The 17,259-nt window shown below is 47.9% G+C and overlaps 1 protein-coding gene across 1 annotated transcript; it reads right to left on the bottom strand.

Annotated features, from left to right (window-relative positions):
* Positions 1 to 220: 220 nt before the first annotated feature.
* ercc4 (excision repair cross-complementation group 4) lies at positions 221 to 6,420 on the bottom strand. Its single transcript, XM_084485440.1, has 11 exons — positions 6,104 to 6,420; positions 5,597 to 5,777; positions 5,008 to 5,203; positions 4,636 to 4,843; positions 4,100 to 4,280; positions 3,002 to 3,133; positions 2,777 to 2,881; positions 2,017 to 2,668; positions 1,761 to 1,853; positions 1,520 to 1,632; positions 221 to 1,128 (listed from the first exon to the last, which is right to left on the bottom strand). Exons 1-11 carry the CDS (start codon positions 6,278 to 6,280, stop codon positions 395 to 397), a joined length of 2,772 nt encoding a protein of 923 aa, XP_084341566.1. The 5' UTR covers positions 6,281 to 6,420; the 3' UTR covers positions 221 to 394.
* Between the last annotated feature and the right edge of the window lie 10,839 nt (positions 6,421 to 17,259).

Genomic DNA, 17,259 nt, shown 5'->3' with positions numbered 1-17,259 from the left:
AATCTAAGTTTGTTGGGAGCAGCAAAAGACCGTGTGCTCTCTGGCGTCCACTGTTCGTTATGCACACCTGCATGCAATGCCTTTGTCGCTACCTCTGGTCAACACCGGAGGGAAGCGTTCCTCACTTTATAAATTCAAACTTATTGCAGACTAGATATGACTACTTTATTATATGTATCAAAACGCAGTCTGATATCACATTTAATTATTTGTCGCAAAATTCATAACATTTACATTTACATTTCAAATAACACCAGCATTTCACACAGGCTTAAGTTAACAATTTCATAATAACATCAAAAACAAATAGAATTCAGTTCAGAAATTCCATATATAAAAACATTGAAGTAAGTCTTTCTTCAACAACAATTCACCACCTCCATGTCCCCCCCCCTCACGTCCGTCTCCCCTTCGGCGCGGGCGCCGGCACGTCGGCTACGTTATGCAGGAACTCGTAGAGCATCTTAGCGTTGCCGCCGTGCCCCAGGACCTGCGCTAGCCTCTCCTGGCTGAACTCCGCCAGCTCCGCCAGGCTGTCCGCCTTGCTCACCAGCGCCCGCACGTTCTTGCCGTTGACGCCCGGCATCTTCAGCAGGAAGTCGTACGGCGCCGGGTTGTACAGCTCCGCCGTCTTGGCGTCCGACTCGGCCGTGATGGCCTGCGCGGCGGCGGCGTCGGGCTCGTCGCGGCCCCGCTTCATCTCCTCGAAGAGCTCCGCCGTGGCGTGCGGCGACGGGCACCAGAGGAGCCGCAGGCGCGGGAAGTGCAGCGTGAGCAGCGTGAGCCTGGATGTGACGTCGCTGGCTGACAGCTCGTGGCGGAACTCGGAGCGCGCCACCAGGGAGAAGGGCTTGGCCGGGTCGAACTCGATGAGCAGCACGGGCCGCGCGTAGTAGCGCGTCATGGACACGCACTGCGTGTAGAGGCGGCCGCTCTGCAGCGAGCCGATCAGGTCGCTCACGCTCTTGCGCTCCACGCAGGTGTCCGCCGTCAGGATGTAGTCGCCCACCTCCAGGGTGACGGGCTCGATGTCCAGCCCGCGGCGGTGCAGCAGGGAGGGCAGCTCGCTGCGGAACTCCCGCATGTCCACGATGACACGGGAGGGCTCCCTGGGCTGGTCCTGGCCCCCTGCAGGGAGGGGGAGCGCCGACAGAATAAACAGGATATATTTAGATATGAGCGGGGGGGGGGGGGGGAAACGGAAAGGGTCGTACAAAGCAAATGCCCTGACACCTTTTTGATCAATTGTTCCACCATAACGTATTACATTTATTGCATTCAGCGTGGCCTTGGGATGTGTTAATCAGCAAAGCAAGGGATTTGACTCCCGGCTAAAATATACTAGATTGAATGCCCAATTTCCACAAACTACCTTTTGGCATCATTAAGCATGACGCCCTAACCCCTCCCTGCTCCTGACATTGTTCTGAATTCACCGTATACTACTTTGGATAAAAGCTTCTACCACAATAACTAAACAGAGACTGGATATGTGGAGAGTCCAATGAAGAAGACGTGCCTGCTTTGCGGGTGTTGGTGGTAGCGTTGGCGGGCTCCAGATTCCTCGCCAGGTCCAGATTGGTGTCTTCTCGACCCTCACGCTCTTCCGGCACCACCATGGTCGCCTTCTCCCTGTAGGTCCGACACAAAACAGACCCCTCAAAACACGACATCATATGAGAGAGCAGCCCTCAACTATCGACATCTGGAATACAACCACATATCACAACAGGCCTGTTATTTGTTGTTGACCTGCGTACCTGATGAGGTGTTCGAAGGCTTTCTTCTCCTTGGAGAGCGCGGTGAGGTACCTCTGTTCCTCCGTGGATCCTCCATAGATCAGGAAATACACTCTGGACGGCCAAACGTAAGACGTGTCAAAACGAGATTGACTTTGTGTTGGGATATTATTATATAGTAATAAGGCAGACGCTGTCATCCAAAGCACGGGATGCCCTTGAACCCAAAGCCCCTTCACCTGGACGTTAACCCCCTCCCCCCCCCGTCCCCACGTACCGCAGCGGCTTCCCGGGCCGGTTAGCCTTGTAGATCTCCAGCTGCCGCACGAAGCTGAGCTCGGCGTCGTACAGCACCACGAAGCTGGGCTCCACCTCGCGCAGCACCCGCGTCAGGCTGTAGGGGTCGGCGCAGCCCCGCAGCGGGTGGATGACCGTGAGCGGCTCGCGCACCACGCCGTAGTAGCAGTCCGACGACAGGTCCAGCTTCAGCGGCGCTTCCTCCTCGTCCGAGAGCCCGTTGTCACCGGCGCCACTGACGCCGCCGTTGTCGTCGTCGTCGTCGTCGTCTCCGCTGCTGCCCATCCGTTCCGCTCCGTCCCCGCCCTTCGCCCCCGCCATCTGGGTCAGTGTCAGGGAGGGCCGGCTCTTCCTCTTGGACGTCTGTCTGCCGTTCTTGGGCTTGGCGGCCTCCGTCTTCTTCTTCTTCTTTTCCCTGGAGGAGGCGGCGGCGGTGCCGTCCTGGGGCCGGTTCTTGGCCCAGCCTCGCCCCTCGCGGTGGGACTCCAGCTGGAGGGCGGCGGCGGCGCCGGTGTCCCGCCTGGCGATGGTGCGCGCGTACAGCCGGTGGAGCAGCGCGTCCGAGCCGCGGCTGATGTACTGGTGGAGCTGGGCGCACGTGCGGTCGTCGCTGGCGCAGATCAGCACGCGGCCTGGGGTGCCGGGGGGGGGGGGGGGGGGGGGGGGAAGAGGAGATCTGTTTGTTATAGTGTGTGAATGGCATGCACACACACACACACACACACGCAAACGGTGGTCACCTGGGTCATGCGCAGCGTTCTGGTTCTCCTTCTCGATCTCTTCCAGGACCTCTGTCAGTGCTGCCCACTTGGGAGCCTTCTCAAGCACCAGCTCCCTCCTCCCCTCTGTTTACACCGTTTACAAAGAAAGAATAGACATGAGCAATGAACAAAGCATTTGTTAATGTGTATTCAGTGTCAGGTCTTGGAACACAGCACTAGTAGTCATCTGTTATCGTCCGTTACCAGGGGCCACGGTCGGTTGCTTGGATTCTGGCTCCAGGCCCATCTTCATTTTCTTCTTATTTTCAGGGTAATGGTAAACTCTGCTCCTGGCGTTCACAAACATGGAGGTGCTGGAGTCCAGGAACAGCCAGCCTGCAGTTCCAGAAAACATCCCACACATCTTTACACACTTTTAAAACAGACGAAACAATGCTGCTACACCTACAAGAACCTGTTTCATAGCATTTGTGGGTACCACATAGTGCATATGGCATATGTTGCATTAAACATCAATTATTTACAATACAATATGATAAACTGCATGAATCCATACTCCCACTTCTTCATTCTTGAGTGACCTAGTTTCTGTACCGTGCACCTGAATATGTGTACTGAATCCCCATAATATGCGTGCAACCCCATCAAATGAGCAGGTAACCACAGAGAGACCAAGAACTGGATATAAGCAATGGCAAGGCACAAACAATTGAAGTAAATTGTTCAAAATAATTTTGGTATAAACATGAGCAATAAACATGAGCAATCATGGTATAAACCACAAATGTCAGGAGACCATATATTTCCTGACATATTCCCTTAGTTGACAGTTTCATATCACTTTTCGGAGAACAGAACATTCTTCCCATATTTCTGCATGCTACTTTATTGTATTTATCTGATTTGAAAGCACGGCCATTATGCGTTTATTATTGCTATTACTAATTACACAATTTAGTCATTTATGAGACAATAGACCTCTGAAGAATAAGTCCTGCCTCCGAGGCTCCGGTTCCCTCGGTCAAATGTCAATGTCGGTGCCGTTAAAGTAGCATAAATAATCGTTTACTACTGTAACGGCACAGACAATCCAAAAACCCAGTCGAAACTAGACGGAAAAAGTGTGTAGTTCAAAGCATGACGCTTTTACTTCTTCACCACCTACAGAGTTTGTTATGTACGTTCATTCAAAAACCCCATGTTATATCCCATTTGACCGAGGGAACCGGGAGCGTCTGAGGCGGGACCTATTCTTCAGAGGTCTATGGAGACCCAGATCCTCTCTGCTGGGGGTCCTGCCCGTTAACCACTCGACTCTGCTGTGTTTTAGTGCTTTCTCACCGGAGTTGCTGCCAAAGTTCTTCTGGCTGGAGCGCAGGGACTCCAGCAGGTTGAGGAATGTGACGCAGTCGTACTGAGTGAGGTAGAGCAGCAGCACCCGCAGAACCTTCAGGTCCTGCACCAGGGCCTTGGTCTTGCCCCCCAGCTGGTGCCACAGGGGGTCCAGGTAGTGGCGGATGGTCTGGGGGGGGGCAGGGGTGAAAGGACGATTACACAACTACATTTCTAAAACGGTTTGTAGGAGGTCTGCTGCGCAAAATACTGTGACGACTTGCATTTTTATAAAGGCTCTTTACATAACAATGTATTCTTAGTTTTTCAGATGCACTAAATCAGATGACATTGTCTTCTAAACGTTCTGTTAAATACAGTTTTTAAAACGTATTTTCAGAAAAGATATGCCTACCTAGTAAAATGCAGTATATATAAATACACAATATCAAAAACAACAAACGTCTCAAACTAGGCCGTATTTCAAAAAATCTGCATCGACAAGTCGAGAACGTAAACTATTCAAACGGACGTTGGCGACGGACCTTGTCGAAGGCGCTGCCCAGGGTGTTCTCCAGGGACAGGTCCTCCGCCTCCAGGCTGGGGTTGAAGCGCTTCAGCTCCTTCAGGCAGGCGCTCATGATGTCCATGACGGAGGTCTGGATGGCGCGCATGGCCGGGGTCAGCTCCACGTGGAGCTCCACCACCTCGGGCTTGTGTCGGTCCAGCGCCCCGTTCACCGACGCCTGGAACCTGGGAGAGGGGCGGAGCCAGAGGGGAGGGGGGGAAATGAGGCCTCAACTTCCTGCTGAACTTCTATCTACAATGCATATGCTTTAAAACGGTGTTTAACCATGTTTAAGTCTGTGTGTGCGACTTGCGAGCGCACGCGCGTGTGTGTCCTATTGGGGTTCCACCTGGGCCAGAGGAAGAGCTTCTTGACGAAGAGGTTCCTCATGACGCGCTCCACCTGGCAGAATCCCGAGGAGAAGGCGGTGGCCTTGTCGGTGAAGGCCTTGATGAAGCCCGTCTTGTTCTTCTGCCTGAACAGACGCAGGATGAAGGCCTCCTGGCATGACTCGATGATCTTGTGGGCGCGGTACACTAAGATGCCTGGAGGGCAGCAGCACAGGGGTAAGATGTTAGTGTAGCACTGTGTCCACTAGGGGGAGGTATGCCTTTGGATCCATCAAATAACAGACTACTATACGAATACGATGATTACAATAAATATGAGCCAATTCAGTGGAGGCGAGCATACTGAGGCATTTACATCGAGTTAATCAATTCAAAAAGGTAGGGTGACATTTTGTAAAAACGGAATTTGAAAGATTGTGATATAAAACATGGATTCTAAAAGTAATCAATTGGTTTGGTTCTGTGTGATTATATTTCCACATTTGCATTTGATTTTATTATCAAAACATATTGATAGAATACAAATGCTTTAAAAAAAATATAGGACTACCAGAAGGACATCCGTTATAATTTCTGATATAATCATACCTGATATGAGATCAGCAGGGATGCGGTCAGTTAGGAAATCCACCACCAGGATTCTGCTGGTGACGAACAGCACCCCTCCCTGGGTGTAGACATCATAGCGCTCTACGCTCTGGATGTCGCTGGTCACGGTCTTGGGCAGGTGGGTGACACCTTCCAGTCGTAACTGTTCAGTAAAATACTCCTACAATGCAAGAGGGAGAGCAAGTGACAATGAACGCAAACCATTTATTTTGGACTATTGTGTATTACGTGCCATCAGTAAGATGGTCAAGCAGTTGTAAACGATAGAAGTTCCTAAAAGATAACACACTGAGAGGGGGTAGGGAGATCACAATGACTTACAGTGTAGATTGGTTCAAGCCATCATAATCAAAATCTGGTTTAGGATTTGATGCACATTTAAACTGGTATGTCTTAACTGAAGACATGCCAGTTACACTAAACTAACCAGCATTTACACCCACCTACATAACAGCGTTTCAATGCATTTCGGAGGTTCGGGCTCACCTGTTCAGGAGGGGTCGTGTTGAGCAACAGCACCAGACTCCCTTCTTCGGAGTAGACCCTCATGAACTGCAGGAGGATGCGGTCTATGCCCATACCCTCTGCCGTCACCAGCAGCCCATCAGAGCCGAACAGACTCAAGAACATCTCGGTCTCAAACTCCAGCAGAGGTCCTGCCATGTTGCTGCCACGATATATTGAGAGGGACGTACAGAATATTATAAATCTATCTCTCTTGCCAAATTGGCAATGCCAATACTAGTTTAAAATAAAATAATGCATGGCGAGGAAAGTTGCAGGGATAGATGAACGCTGCAGGTGCAAACAAGTTGCACAATGTTTTGAAAAAGCATATCCGGTCACGTGGGAATGGCCTCAACAAAGATATTTCAGGCGTGTGAAAGTAGAAACAGCGTCCTCTGTTGCGCCGGAGTATTATAACATTCAGAGTGTTACTACGAGTACATGAATAGCTAATTGACATGAATGTCATGTACTAACTAATCAATCGCTGATGAAATATGTATTTGCATTGTAGCCAATTACAATTACCTAATTAGTATATATGCATACACATGGCATATAAAGAGATCACCTGCTCAAAGTCCTTGGCATGCTCACCTCCTGGAATGTGTAATAATACCAATACTATGTGTAGATCACGAGCTGTATAAAGCAATGCACTTGCCTGTCAACTCTGGTAAAATGTGTCACCTGAGTTATTTCAGACTGTGGTACCCTAGTCCCCGTGGAGGAGAGCCGAGAGAGTGAGAGTGGAGAGCGAGAGAGAGTGGATTTGATAATTAAACTAGAGTTTCACACAAAGAAACGACACACGTAACCACTCAATCACACACTCATATACACACACACACACACACACATGTGCGCACATGCACACACACACACACACACACACACACACACACACACACACACACACACACACACACACATGTGCGCACACGCACACGCACACACACACACACACACACACACACACACACACGCACATACACACACACATTCACATTTGAATCCATCCCTTCAGGCTATGTCAAATTGAGTTGTAGCATTAGTGACTCACCACTTTTTGAGATGTACGTCTAGAAAATTCCCTATTATATGTTTAGCTGTGTGAGTGTGCCTGTGTGTAATGTTCCTCGTGAGTGAAACAGAACATTTTGTATTTTCCTTGTGCAATGTCAATTTCACAAAAGTTTTTAATGATCCCTAAAATACACACATAATGTGTGTGTGTGAGTGTGTGTGTGAGTGTGTGTATGTGTGTGTGTGTGTGTGTGTGTGTGTGTGTGTGTGTGTTTGTGCATGTATGTGTGTGTGTTTGTGCATGTATATGTGTGTGTGTGTGTGTGTGTGTGTGTGTGTGTGTGTGTGTGACAATTTTGCTCATTATCTTGATGAGGGGATTCAATGAGGGATGAAGGCCTATTTCAGAAGTTAAATTAGACGTTAACAGACTTTTTAATAAAGTACCCAAAAATCAACATAATGTATCGTTGTAGTTTTCCCATGGCATCTCATCAGTCTTCTGGGTTATGGAAACCTCCACAACATGGCTGTTGCCGGAGAGGCCACACACAGTGTATCATCTCTGGATTCAGAATCCCGGGGACGGGACAGGATGTACAGTTTAGTTTAGTGTGAAGATCGTCGGTTTAATCTACATCAGCACCGGACATGATTTAATAATAATTAACGTCTCTCCCTTTTTGTACCATAACAGCCCCTATGACCCTAAGCATCATCATTTAGAATATTATTAAATGATATCGGCTTCCTTTTCCAAGTGCATACACACACAAAAATGTTAGGACTTGTTTTTTTAATCTTCTATTGTATTCCTTTATTCAAAGAGGCTTAGTATGAAATCGAAAATGATTGAATGTAACGTTTTTCTTAACCAATAGAGAGCAGTAGAGTGCTTTGGTCTAAAGGAGAGTTATTCATATTTTAATATGTCAGTTGATATCCCATGATCTCACAGGGAAGATAATGGACTTGCAGGCTACTTATCTGTGTGTGTGTGTGTGTGTGTGTGTGTGTGTGTGTGTGTGTGTGTGTGTGTGTGTGTGTGTGTGTGTGTGCATATGTGTGACTGATTTACATTACTCAGAGAGTTTGTCATTAAGATTTGAAAAACAGTTTGTCCTTCATTAAGATTTGAGTATGTGTGTTGGTGTGTGTGTGTATGTATATGTTTCTGTGTTTTCATGTTACAAGTTATCAATTTACTTCACTCCAAGGGTAAGTAAATCATTAAGATTTGTCAGTGTGATTGTATATGCATGCGTTTATGTGTGCAGACAATTTTACTTCCCCTAGAGGTTAAGTCAATCATAAGCTTTGTGTGTGAATGTCTGTGTGAGCGTGTGCGTCTGCATGTGCATGAGTGTGGGATTGTGCACGCATGTGCACAAAGCAACACTTGCAGCCATCATTGACTCGGCCATTACTTCACACGCGTTAATCGTACACTAAATTACAATCAAATGATCCATAACAGGATCCCAGTGGAACGAGCACCAGCACGGGCCCCCAGGAGCCGCTGTGCTGGGTCGGCCCTCAGTGTGAAAGACCCCAGCAGGGCCCGGTCACACACACACACACACACACACACACACACACATGTGTGTGTGTGTGTGTGTGTGTGTGTGTGTGTGTGTGTGTGTGTGTGTGTGTGTGTGTGTGTGTGTGTGTGTGTGTGTGTGTGTGTGTGTGTGTGTGTGTGTGTGTGTGTGTGTGTGTGTGTGTGTGTGAGTCCCTGGCAGCCGGCAGTGTACTGCTGGTGGTGGTGGTTGCGGTTTGCTGATGACATCACGGATGGCGCGGCACGGCTGTAAATGAGAGGAGAACAGCTTGAAATTGATGGCAGACCTGAGGGTGACATGAGACATCTACTGGATGCTTAATGCTGCCCAGCTGCCTGCTGGGGTGTGTGTGTGAGAGAGAGAGAGAGAGAGAGAGAGAGAGAGAGAGAGATGAGAGAGAGAGAGAGAGAGAGAGAGAGGGAGAACAAGACACAGAGACACAGAGACACAGAGACACAGAGACAGAGACAAAGAGAAAAGATTGAGAGAGAGAGACAGAGGAGATGAGAGCGAGCGAGAGGAGGAGGAGGTGAGGAGGAGGTGAAGGGGTGTTTCATTCTCCCCCTCATTAGCCAGCAGCAGTGCTGTAAGGTAGCTGGACCCTGAACCAAGCAGACCTGCTGGGGGACCCGTCCTCCAAGGCCTGGCCTGGTGTGATTGCCCAGGAGCAAGGCAGCCCAAGGGGCAGGAGCTCAGACCTGGAAGATCATCATCACGTGTCCTCCAGTAAGGCTTCAATAAGCCCATCCACAATGAACAATGTCGACTTTGTCTATTTCATCAAGAAATAGAAAGATATATGTTTCGTTTTGGGAGTTTTAACACAATTCCCCAGCATGTGTTCCTTAATAAAAAGATAACAACAAAGTCTGTATGGTATGTGTCTATTTAGAGGGTACTTTTCCAATTTAGTGTTGCCCTGAAACAGCTTAGGTAATTCAGCCGTTTTTTATCCAAAGTGACTGGTTTGGCTTCGGACATTCGGGTACAGGTACGAGCTGCGGACGTTGGGGAATCAAACCTGGTGCTTTTTGTCTGGGAGTCGAAGACCTTATCCCACACTATCCCACCTTAACATAAGAAATAAGAGCTCAGTCCACAGAGAACGATCTAACTTGGGTTAAAAACACGCTCACCACCGGAATACCGCTCCGCATCTCCATCTTACCAAGCCCACAGCCTCAAACCTCCAGAGAGCGACCAGAGGCAGAGAGGACCGTGGGGTGGAGAGTAGCACAGAGAAACCTTTTCAAATCAAGGAACACAACGGGAAAGTGATTGACTGTGCCTTGCTAGTTCAATTCAGTTCAATGACGGCCCAGCGGTGAAGAGAAAGCGCTTTGTTTATCCTAGCAGCGGGAACTGATGAAGCCAAATGAGAACTGCTTGTCAGGGATCACTATTTTACGACGTCCATTAAGAGAAGTCAACCCCCCCCCCCCCCCCCCCCCCCCGCACCCATTGAAGCGTTTAACATAGCGCTGAGCAGGAAGGGTAAGGCAAACAAAAAAATAGGGGGCAGAAGGAAAGAAAGGAGAGAGTAAATGTACGGCCCTTATAAGAGTCACCAACAAGGGCCCCATTCTGCCCAATCCACTTTGGCAAATCACTGTGACACTGACTGGCCATAAAGGAGCAGGGGGAGAAGTCTGCGGTTTGTCAAGCAACGCTACAGAGACCGAATAACGGTGACAGACACAAACACGCAAACGCACATACAGAGGCACGCACACAGACACACACACACACACACACACACACACACACACACACACACACACACACACACACACACACATGCACACAGGCACTGAGAAACACACACCAACGGACAATGGTCTGTGTGTCTGGTTTTGTGTGGGTGTGTGTGTGTGTGTGTGTGTGTGTGTGTGTGTGTACATGTTTGTGACATCTGCATTTATGGCAGGGGTTTGTGATAAAGCAGAGATCAAGTGAGCTCAAAGTCCCATTGTGATCTTGAGCAAGACTATTTTGGGCTGGGAGAGCGAGGCCTTTTGTAGGAAATGTGTGTGCATGGATGTGTGTGTGTGTGTGTGTGTGAATTGAGAGGTGAGACAGAAAGAGAGAGAGAGAGAGAGAGAGGGGGGGGGGGGACTGCTTATTCTGAATACAAAATACCAAAGGCAAGGAGGCAAGGATGGAAAAGTGGACCTGATGCCCAGGTATAGGTCATCATCATTCCAGCCAAGACTTGGCCTGCATGGAATTCACTTTTGAGGTAACTAAGAAGTAACTAAGAAGTGACTAGGCTCCCCAATCAGACTTCAGATTAATAAAGTTAAGTCTGATGGAGGACAAGCCTGAATCTGGTCCATCTCTGTTTGCCTTTCTTTCACTTCATGTTGTTTACACAAATCCTGTTTCTGGAGGCAGGGGTCTGTGAGGGTTTAACTGGCAAAAACAATTACCTTCTGAAAGCTTTGTCCACTCTGTAACTAGACAGGAAACAATGGGCAACTCCTCCCCTATCAGTTGTGGATGTCCTGTTTGATTTGAGACTAATCAGAAACAAATTACGCTACTACTGAGTGATCACTAAGAAACTGAGTTTAAAACCAGGAAAGCAGTGTTCATGTGCTGGTGATGATGGTGATGATGCAGGAAGGGGGGGAGTGGGGGGGGGATGGAAGCCAAGGGGTCTACTGTTGCTGATCAGAGATGGGGCTGTATATTGACTTTGTTAACTCCTTTGCTTAGCCTTTGTTCAGACTCACAGACCCTGCTCTCCCTTTGATCCTTGGGATCCCAGAGAGGATGTGGAGAGGAAGAGTTCAAGGCTCTGGGGATGGGGAAAGGGGGCGTCGGCATCTAGAAGAATAGCTTGCCCTCGGTCCTGATGAAGAAGAGAAGAGAGGGATGAGGAGGAGGAGGGAGATTGGAGGAGGGAGGGAGGGAGGGAGACGTCAAGGCGACTCACTTAAAGTGTATTTTTATAACGCTTTAATCACCACTGCGCTCTCAAAGTGGGGATCACAGGCGCACATGCTCAGTGTGGAGTGAGACACAGGAACCCTCCCCCATAGAGAGAATAAGCCTGGTGGGAAAAGTGAGAAAAGTACCTGGTTTATTCAAATGGTTGGGGGTTGCTGCAGAACGTAATATTACTGTGTTCAAGACAAGACAAACCTGCGAAAAACATGAGCTCTGACTTGTTAAGATGAATTAATCTGTTTTCCAACTCGTCACTTGTTAAGAGCAATTAATCAGTTTACCAACTTGACATTATAGGGCGGATATTCATTATCGAGTGACGGTTTGTTGACTTGACATTAGCATCAAGATCAATCATGACAGACTTCACCGCTATGAAATAATTATATAGTTTGTTGACGTTGCAACTCATCATTAGATGTATAATCATGTTATATGTGTTTGCATCTTTGATATTTGGAAATGTTAGAAAAATAAATAAAAAAATCAATCTTCTATATTTCCATATTATCTCAAATGTGTACTTACCTCCGGCCTCTGCTTTCATCTTCATATTTAAAAAAAAATGAAGCATAAATTGATTTATTTTTCACATTCAGCAATAACATGCCCCCTTCACCCTCCGGAGTTACCTTACTGGTAAGGCGGAACATTCACAGTTGAAGCTTCCAAGTTCTGGGTTGTTTTGAACGCGGTATGTATGTCAAGTTACGCCACCACCTGGCATGACAAGCCGCCCCAAAGCCCTGGTGCCTGATTCCCAGCCACACACAGGAGAGTCATCCTGTTCATTTGTCAGTTATCCACATGCAAACACATGTCGACATTTCAGCCAATCACTGTAATATCCCCACTCGTATCCACGATTACTCAGTGAGAAGAGTCCTGAACACACACACACGTGCACACACACACACACACACACACGAGTGCAAACACAAAAACGTGCAAACACACACACACACACACACACACAAACATGCACGCTTGCACACACACACGCCTCTGCTATAAAAAGCCTGATAGCTGTCAAGCATCTGATGTGGAAAGGCAAATGCAAAGGCAAAGCAGGATTTGAAACATTAGCATTCGCCCGTAATTCCCTTCTTAATCCCACCACTAACACCGCAGCAGGGACCTGTTCTAATTGGGTAACAGATAGGATGAAAGCTCCCGGATACTATGTGAGGGAGAAAAAAAAAATAGATGTGGATTAATTAGCATTGTTCCCGACCCAAAAAAGTACACACACACTAGGGTGCATGGTGTGTACCAATACGTATTTTCCGCCTCAATGTGTTTTCCAGGGTGTCTGCTCGCTTGCATCCCTTGCATGTGCATGTGGGATTGTGTGTCTGCATGTGTCTCTTTGTGCACATGCGTGCGGATGATTGTTAGTGTAGCGCATGAAGCCAGCCACCTTGTCGGTGAACTCTGTGCCGTCATAAAGGAGCGTGTTTGATTGGATTTTCCTGCTTTTAATTACCTCTATTTTTACCAGCCACAGACCCAGCTAATTACCAACAGGGATTAAAGGAGAACGTCAACATGTTAAAAACATGCAATCAAGGCTCGTCTAAACGCTCACACATGGAGGTGGACAGAGGCCCTCTTTATGTAGCTTGTATGTATGTTAGCTGTGTGTTTGTGTGTGTGTGTGTGTGTGTGTGTGTGTGTGTGTGTGTTGTGTCTGTGAGTCTGTATGTCTGTGTGCATGCAGCTTATTAAGGATTTACTGGTCACACTTCACGTATACAGTGTCCTTCTGACAGTGTCATTATGTAACAAGAAATGTGTATTGTATGTATAACATTATGGAGCAGCCCAACTCTATACCCTAGTTTGGAACCCCCTCCCCCCCCCCCCTTGTAACCTCAACCCCTTAGCCTAACCATCCTTCAGGGACCGTAAAACCCAGTTTATTATATCTGGGTGTTTTGCAGGAGTTTGGTGAAGATCCAATGTTTACAGGAAATGTGCAATCGATGTTTGCTTTTCATGAAGACCTTCATGTATTGTTGTTGTTCTATTCCTTCAGAAGTAAGGAAGTATAGGTGAGTATAGGCAGGGTTGCCAACTCTCACGCATCTGGCGTGACACTCACGCTTTCAGCAACAATCTCACGCTCTCACGCACACGCCAAATGTCATGCCAAAACAACCCCCCCCCCTCCCCCCCCCCGTCAACAACTCTGCCCGCAACCCCATACTCCCCATCCCCTCAACAATTCCATCCACGGACCCTGTTATAATGTAAGAATTATAAGATTTTACAGAGTCTCACACCAGCCAAAAACCCTTAATTTGTCTTTAATCCTGGTTTACTGGCAACACTTTGAAAAAAGTACTTCATTATATTTGCTGATTGTGTTGGAGTATCTTCACTTTTTTTTTTTTACTAATGTGTTTGTTTATATATATATATATATATATAACAAAGCCCTCTCTAATGAGCAACAAACAAAGCAAAAACCTTCACATCTTAAAATCTCAGAAATCTTAAAATCCACACCAGAAAAACTAAACAAAAGAAAATTTGCATCCAACCTCACTATTGACAATCCACAGCTACACACCACGGAGATGTCTGTCCCCAGCCAAACCCCTGTCGGGGCTGGAGGTGCGGGCCTGGCAGGCATTATCCTGCTGCCCATCCTCACCTCATGGTGTTATCCATTTGTATGGTATGCCCACCATCCCAGTTGGATCTCCCAGCTTTTTTGCAGCATTGATGCATTGCGGCATTGAGGCACACCTCCTTTTCTTTGGGGATATCAAGCCCCAAAGAAAACTGGGGCTTCTGATGAGTACACCGAGTAGCGAAAGATCCCCGTAGTTGAGATGTATTTTCTTTCTCTTTGTTCCACGTTGGTGTCGTTAATGTCGATGTACACTGCTCTTACGCACTTGATTACATTGCTGCTTTAATCCGGTCACCAATGTATGCATTCCACGGTCTTGCTGTGCGTGCAATACAATGTAAAGTTTTGTTTTTGAGCTGCTTTGCTGAAGAGGCTAGTGTTGCTAACAACAATGACTAGCCTGCTACTACTGCTGCCACCTCCAGGCGTCCTTTATTCTCCCACTCGTCGCACACAAAAGACTACTGGGACACTTTTAAGGTGGTAAGCGCCAGGAAGTTACGTCACGTTCTCGTTGAGCAGGTCGGCGTACCAGCACAAAAGGCCAAATGGATAGCAGCATTAGACATCATACTTTGGTGATCGGCTTCTAGGAAACGTAGTTGCCATGTTGATCTTCCGGAATCCCAGTGCACTGTTCCTTTTCAACCATGTCATTGCCGACCTCTTCATGCTGGTCAGCTTGCTGCTGAGGATGTAGTTAGCTGCTGTTCCATAATGTTGTTACACATTAATTCCATGCTGCTACATTGCTTACTGCACAGTGCTTGAGTAAACAGGACGCTAATGTAAAGCTGAGCCTGAATGGTTATATTGTTTCGTCCATCAGTTCATCCATCCGCTGTTCCTGCTTTGCTTATTCAAGAGACGTGCTGACGGACGAACTCGCTACTCTCACTCACGCACGCACGCACGCACGCACGCACACGCACACACACACACACACACACAGTTTATCAACCAGCCTTTGGAGCCCAGCTGTCCAAGACATGCTTATCACAGTCGTCCTAATGAATACACTACCACACAAGGAGACGAGTTGTTCCACTCGTATTGTTGCATTTGTATAATAGTCAGTCCTTCTATAGGGTTTTTCAGCCCTCAGGGAATAAATCAACTCGGAAGACGCAATGTCGGTATACCAAAAACATAGGCACGCCTTTGCCCACTCCCCTGTCCGCTAGTCCCCGGGCGACGGAGCAGAGGTACGGGGGGATATTAATATTTAGAAACATTGTTGGCGTGCGGCAGCCCGAAAGGCTTTTAAGCGATGCTCTGATAGTTTGCCGCGTTCATCAATGTGGCGCGTTTCCCAGCATCTCGCCGGCGGCTAATGTTCTTTGCGCCGCTTATTGCCGGGTAAAATGGCTCCATTAGTATTGAGGCCCCGCAACGTAATGACATACAGATGGGCCGCCGTCCGCCACACACACAGGCTCCGCTCACTTAGCGGCGGGAAGAAAAGTTCACTGACACACGAGGTGAGAAACACGAGGTGCCGCGTCTGCGGTTGTGTTTTCACCATTTGGGTTTTTCTTTGCCTTGTCTGGATATAGAATAGCATATAATGGAATACAACGATAATAGCCCTTAATAGATTAGGCTAGAACAGATGAACAAAGTTTGCCTGCTTTCAAGAGCATGCAGTGTGTGTGTGTGTGTGTGTGTGTGTGTGTGTGTGTGTGTGTGTGTGTGTGTGTGTGTGTGTGAGTGACAGAGCGAGAGAGAGCGATATTGCGTGTGTTGTGTCTGTGAGTGTGTGTTTGTGTCTGTGTCTGTGCGTGCGTGTGTGTGTCTGTGCGTGCGTGCGTGTGTCTGTGCGCGCGTTTGTGCGATAAAACATATGTCCTGTTTTGCAGGCATACCTGTACTGTGTGCGCGTGCAGGAACGCGACGCAATATATTTTTGGTAAATATTTGTGTGAACGTAAACCGAAAGCCCTCCCCTCTCTCCCACCGCGGGGATAACGTCCAGCGCTCACTCAGCTGTGAAGGAAAAGCTCCCGCCAGGCCCCACCAGAACCCCACAGGAGACGGTGGAGCACGGCGATACGGAGGAGCAGACAGCCACTCAGACCCAGACGGAGAGCCGCTGACGCACCCGTGGCTGTCGCCGCCACCACAACCCATTACAGGGAGATAATCCCGGCCCTGAGAGCCCACACACGCCGGGGTAAGAGCGCGCGTGTCGGTCGCTACGCCGTGACAAACAACAAAATAAAGAGCCAAAGTTCGCCACAACACAAAGGAACAAAGTTCACAGAAGTATCGATAAAATAAATGCAAAAAGAAAATGCATTTTTTTTTTGCATCTCTAGACTCTCACCCGCCTCCTCCCCTTAATGACATCACTTCCTGCCCTCGTGCTCGAGTCTCTCGTGCTCCGTCTATACGAGACGGCGGGAGTGACGGTCGTTTAACGGCAATCAAACGGTCACTCTGTCGGAGTAAACGGCGCGTGGAGGCATCGGTGAGCGCCTGAGAGAGTGGGAGAGAGTCCAGTCGGTGGAGGTGTGAAAAACGGCTCTGTGGGTGAAATGTCACCGAGAGAGCTCTCTCTCTCTCCCGAATCTGACTGAAAGGACGCCACAACCACAACCACAACAACAACAACAACAACCAAATCATTGTTGAAATCCACCAGGCACAACAATGACGAGTATATGTCAAACTGTGTCACGTGTTCACTTCAACAGTCACTTGTGTTGGAAATTACTTGAAATTACGAGTGTCCATCCATCCACCCACGGCTCAATTAAATGGGTCTTTTTCTCGCTCTTTAAATCAATTTGATCCAGAGAGAAAAAATGGCGAGAAAATCCCTTAAATTCCATGACTGCAAAGAAAAAGGAAAAAAGCAGATATGCACACACTGTTTGAAGACCATGAAGAAAGTTAAATTTGGCATAGAATGTTACCTCATGAGTAGGAAAGTAGTGTGGAAAATCTTTGAT

The sequence above is a fragment of the Micromesistius poutassou genome, assembly GCF_964030765.1.
Source record: "Micromesistius poutassou genome assembly, chromosome: 21".
Classification (NCBI taxonomy): Eukaryota; Metazoa; Chordata; class Actinopteri; order Gadiformes; family Gadidae; genus Micromesistius; species Micromesistius poutassou.
This window is presented reverse-complemented; position numbering and strand designations above follow the sequence as displayed.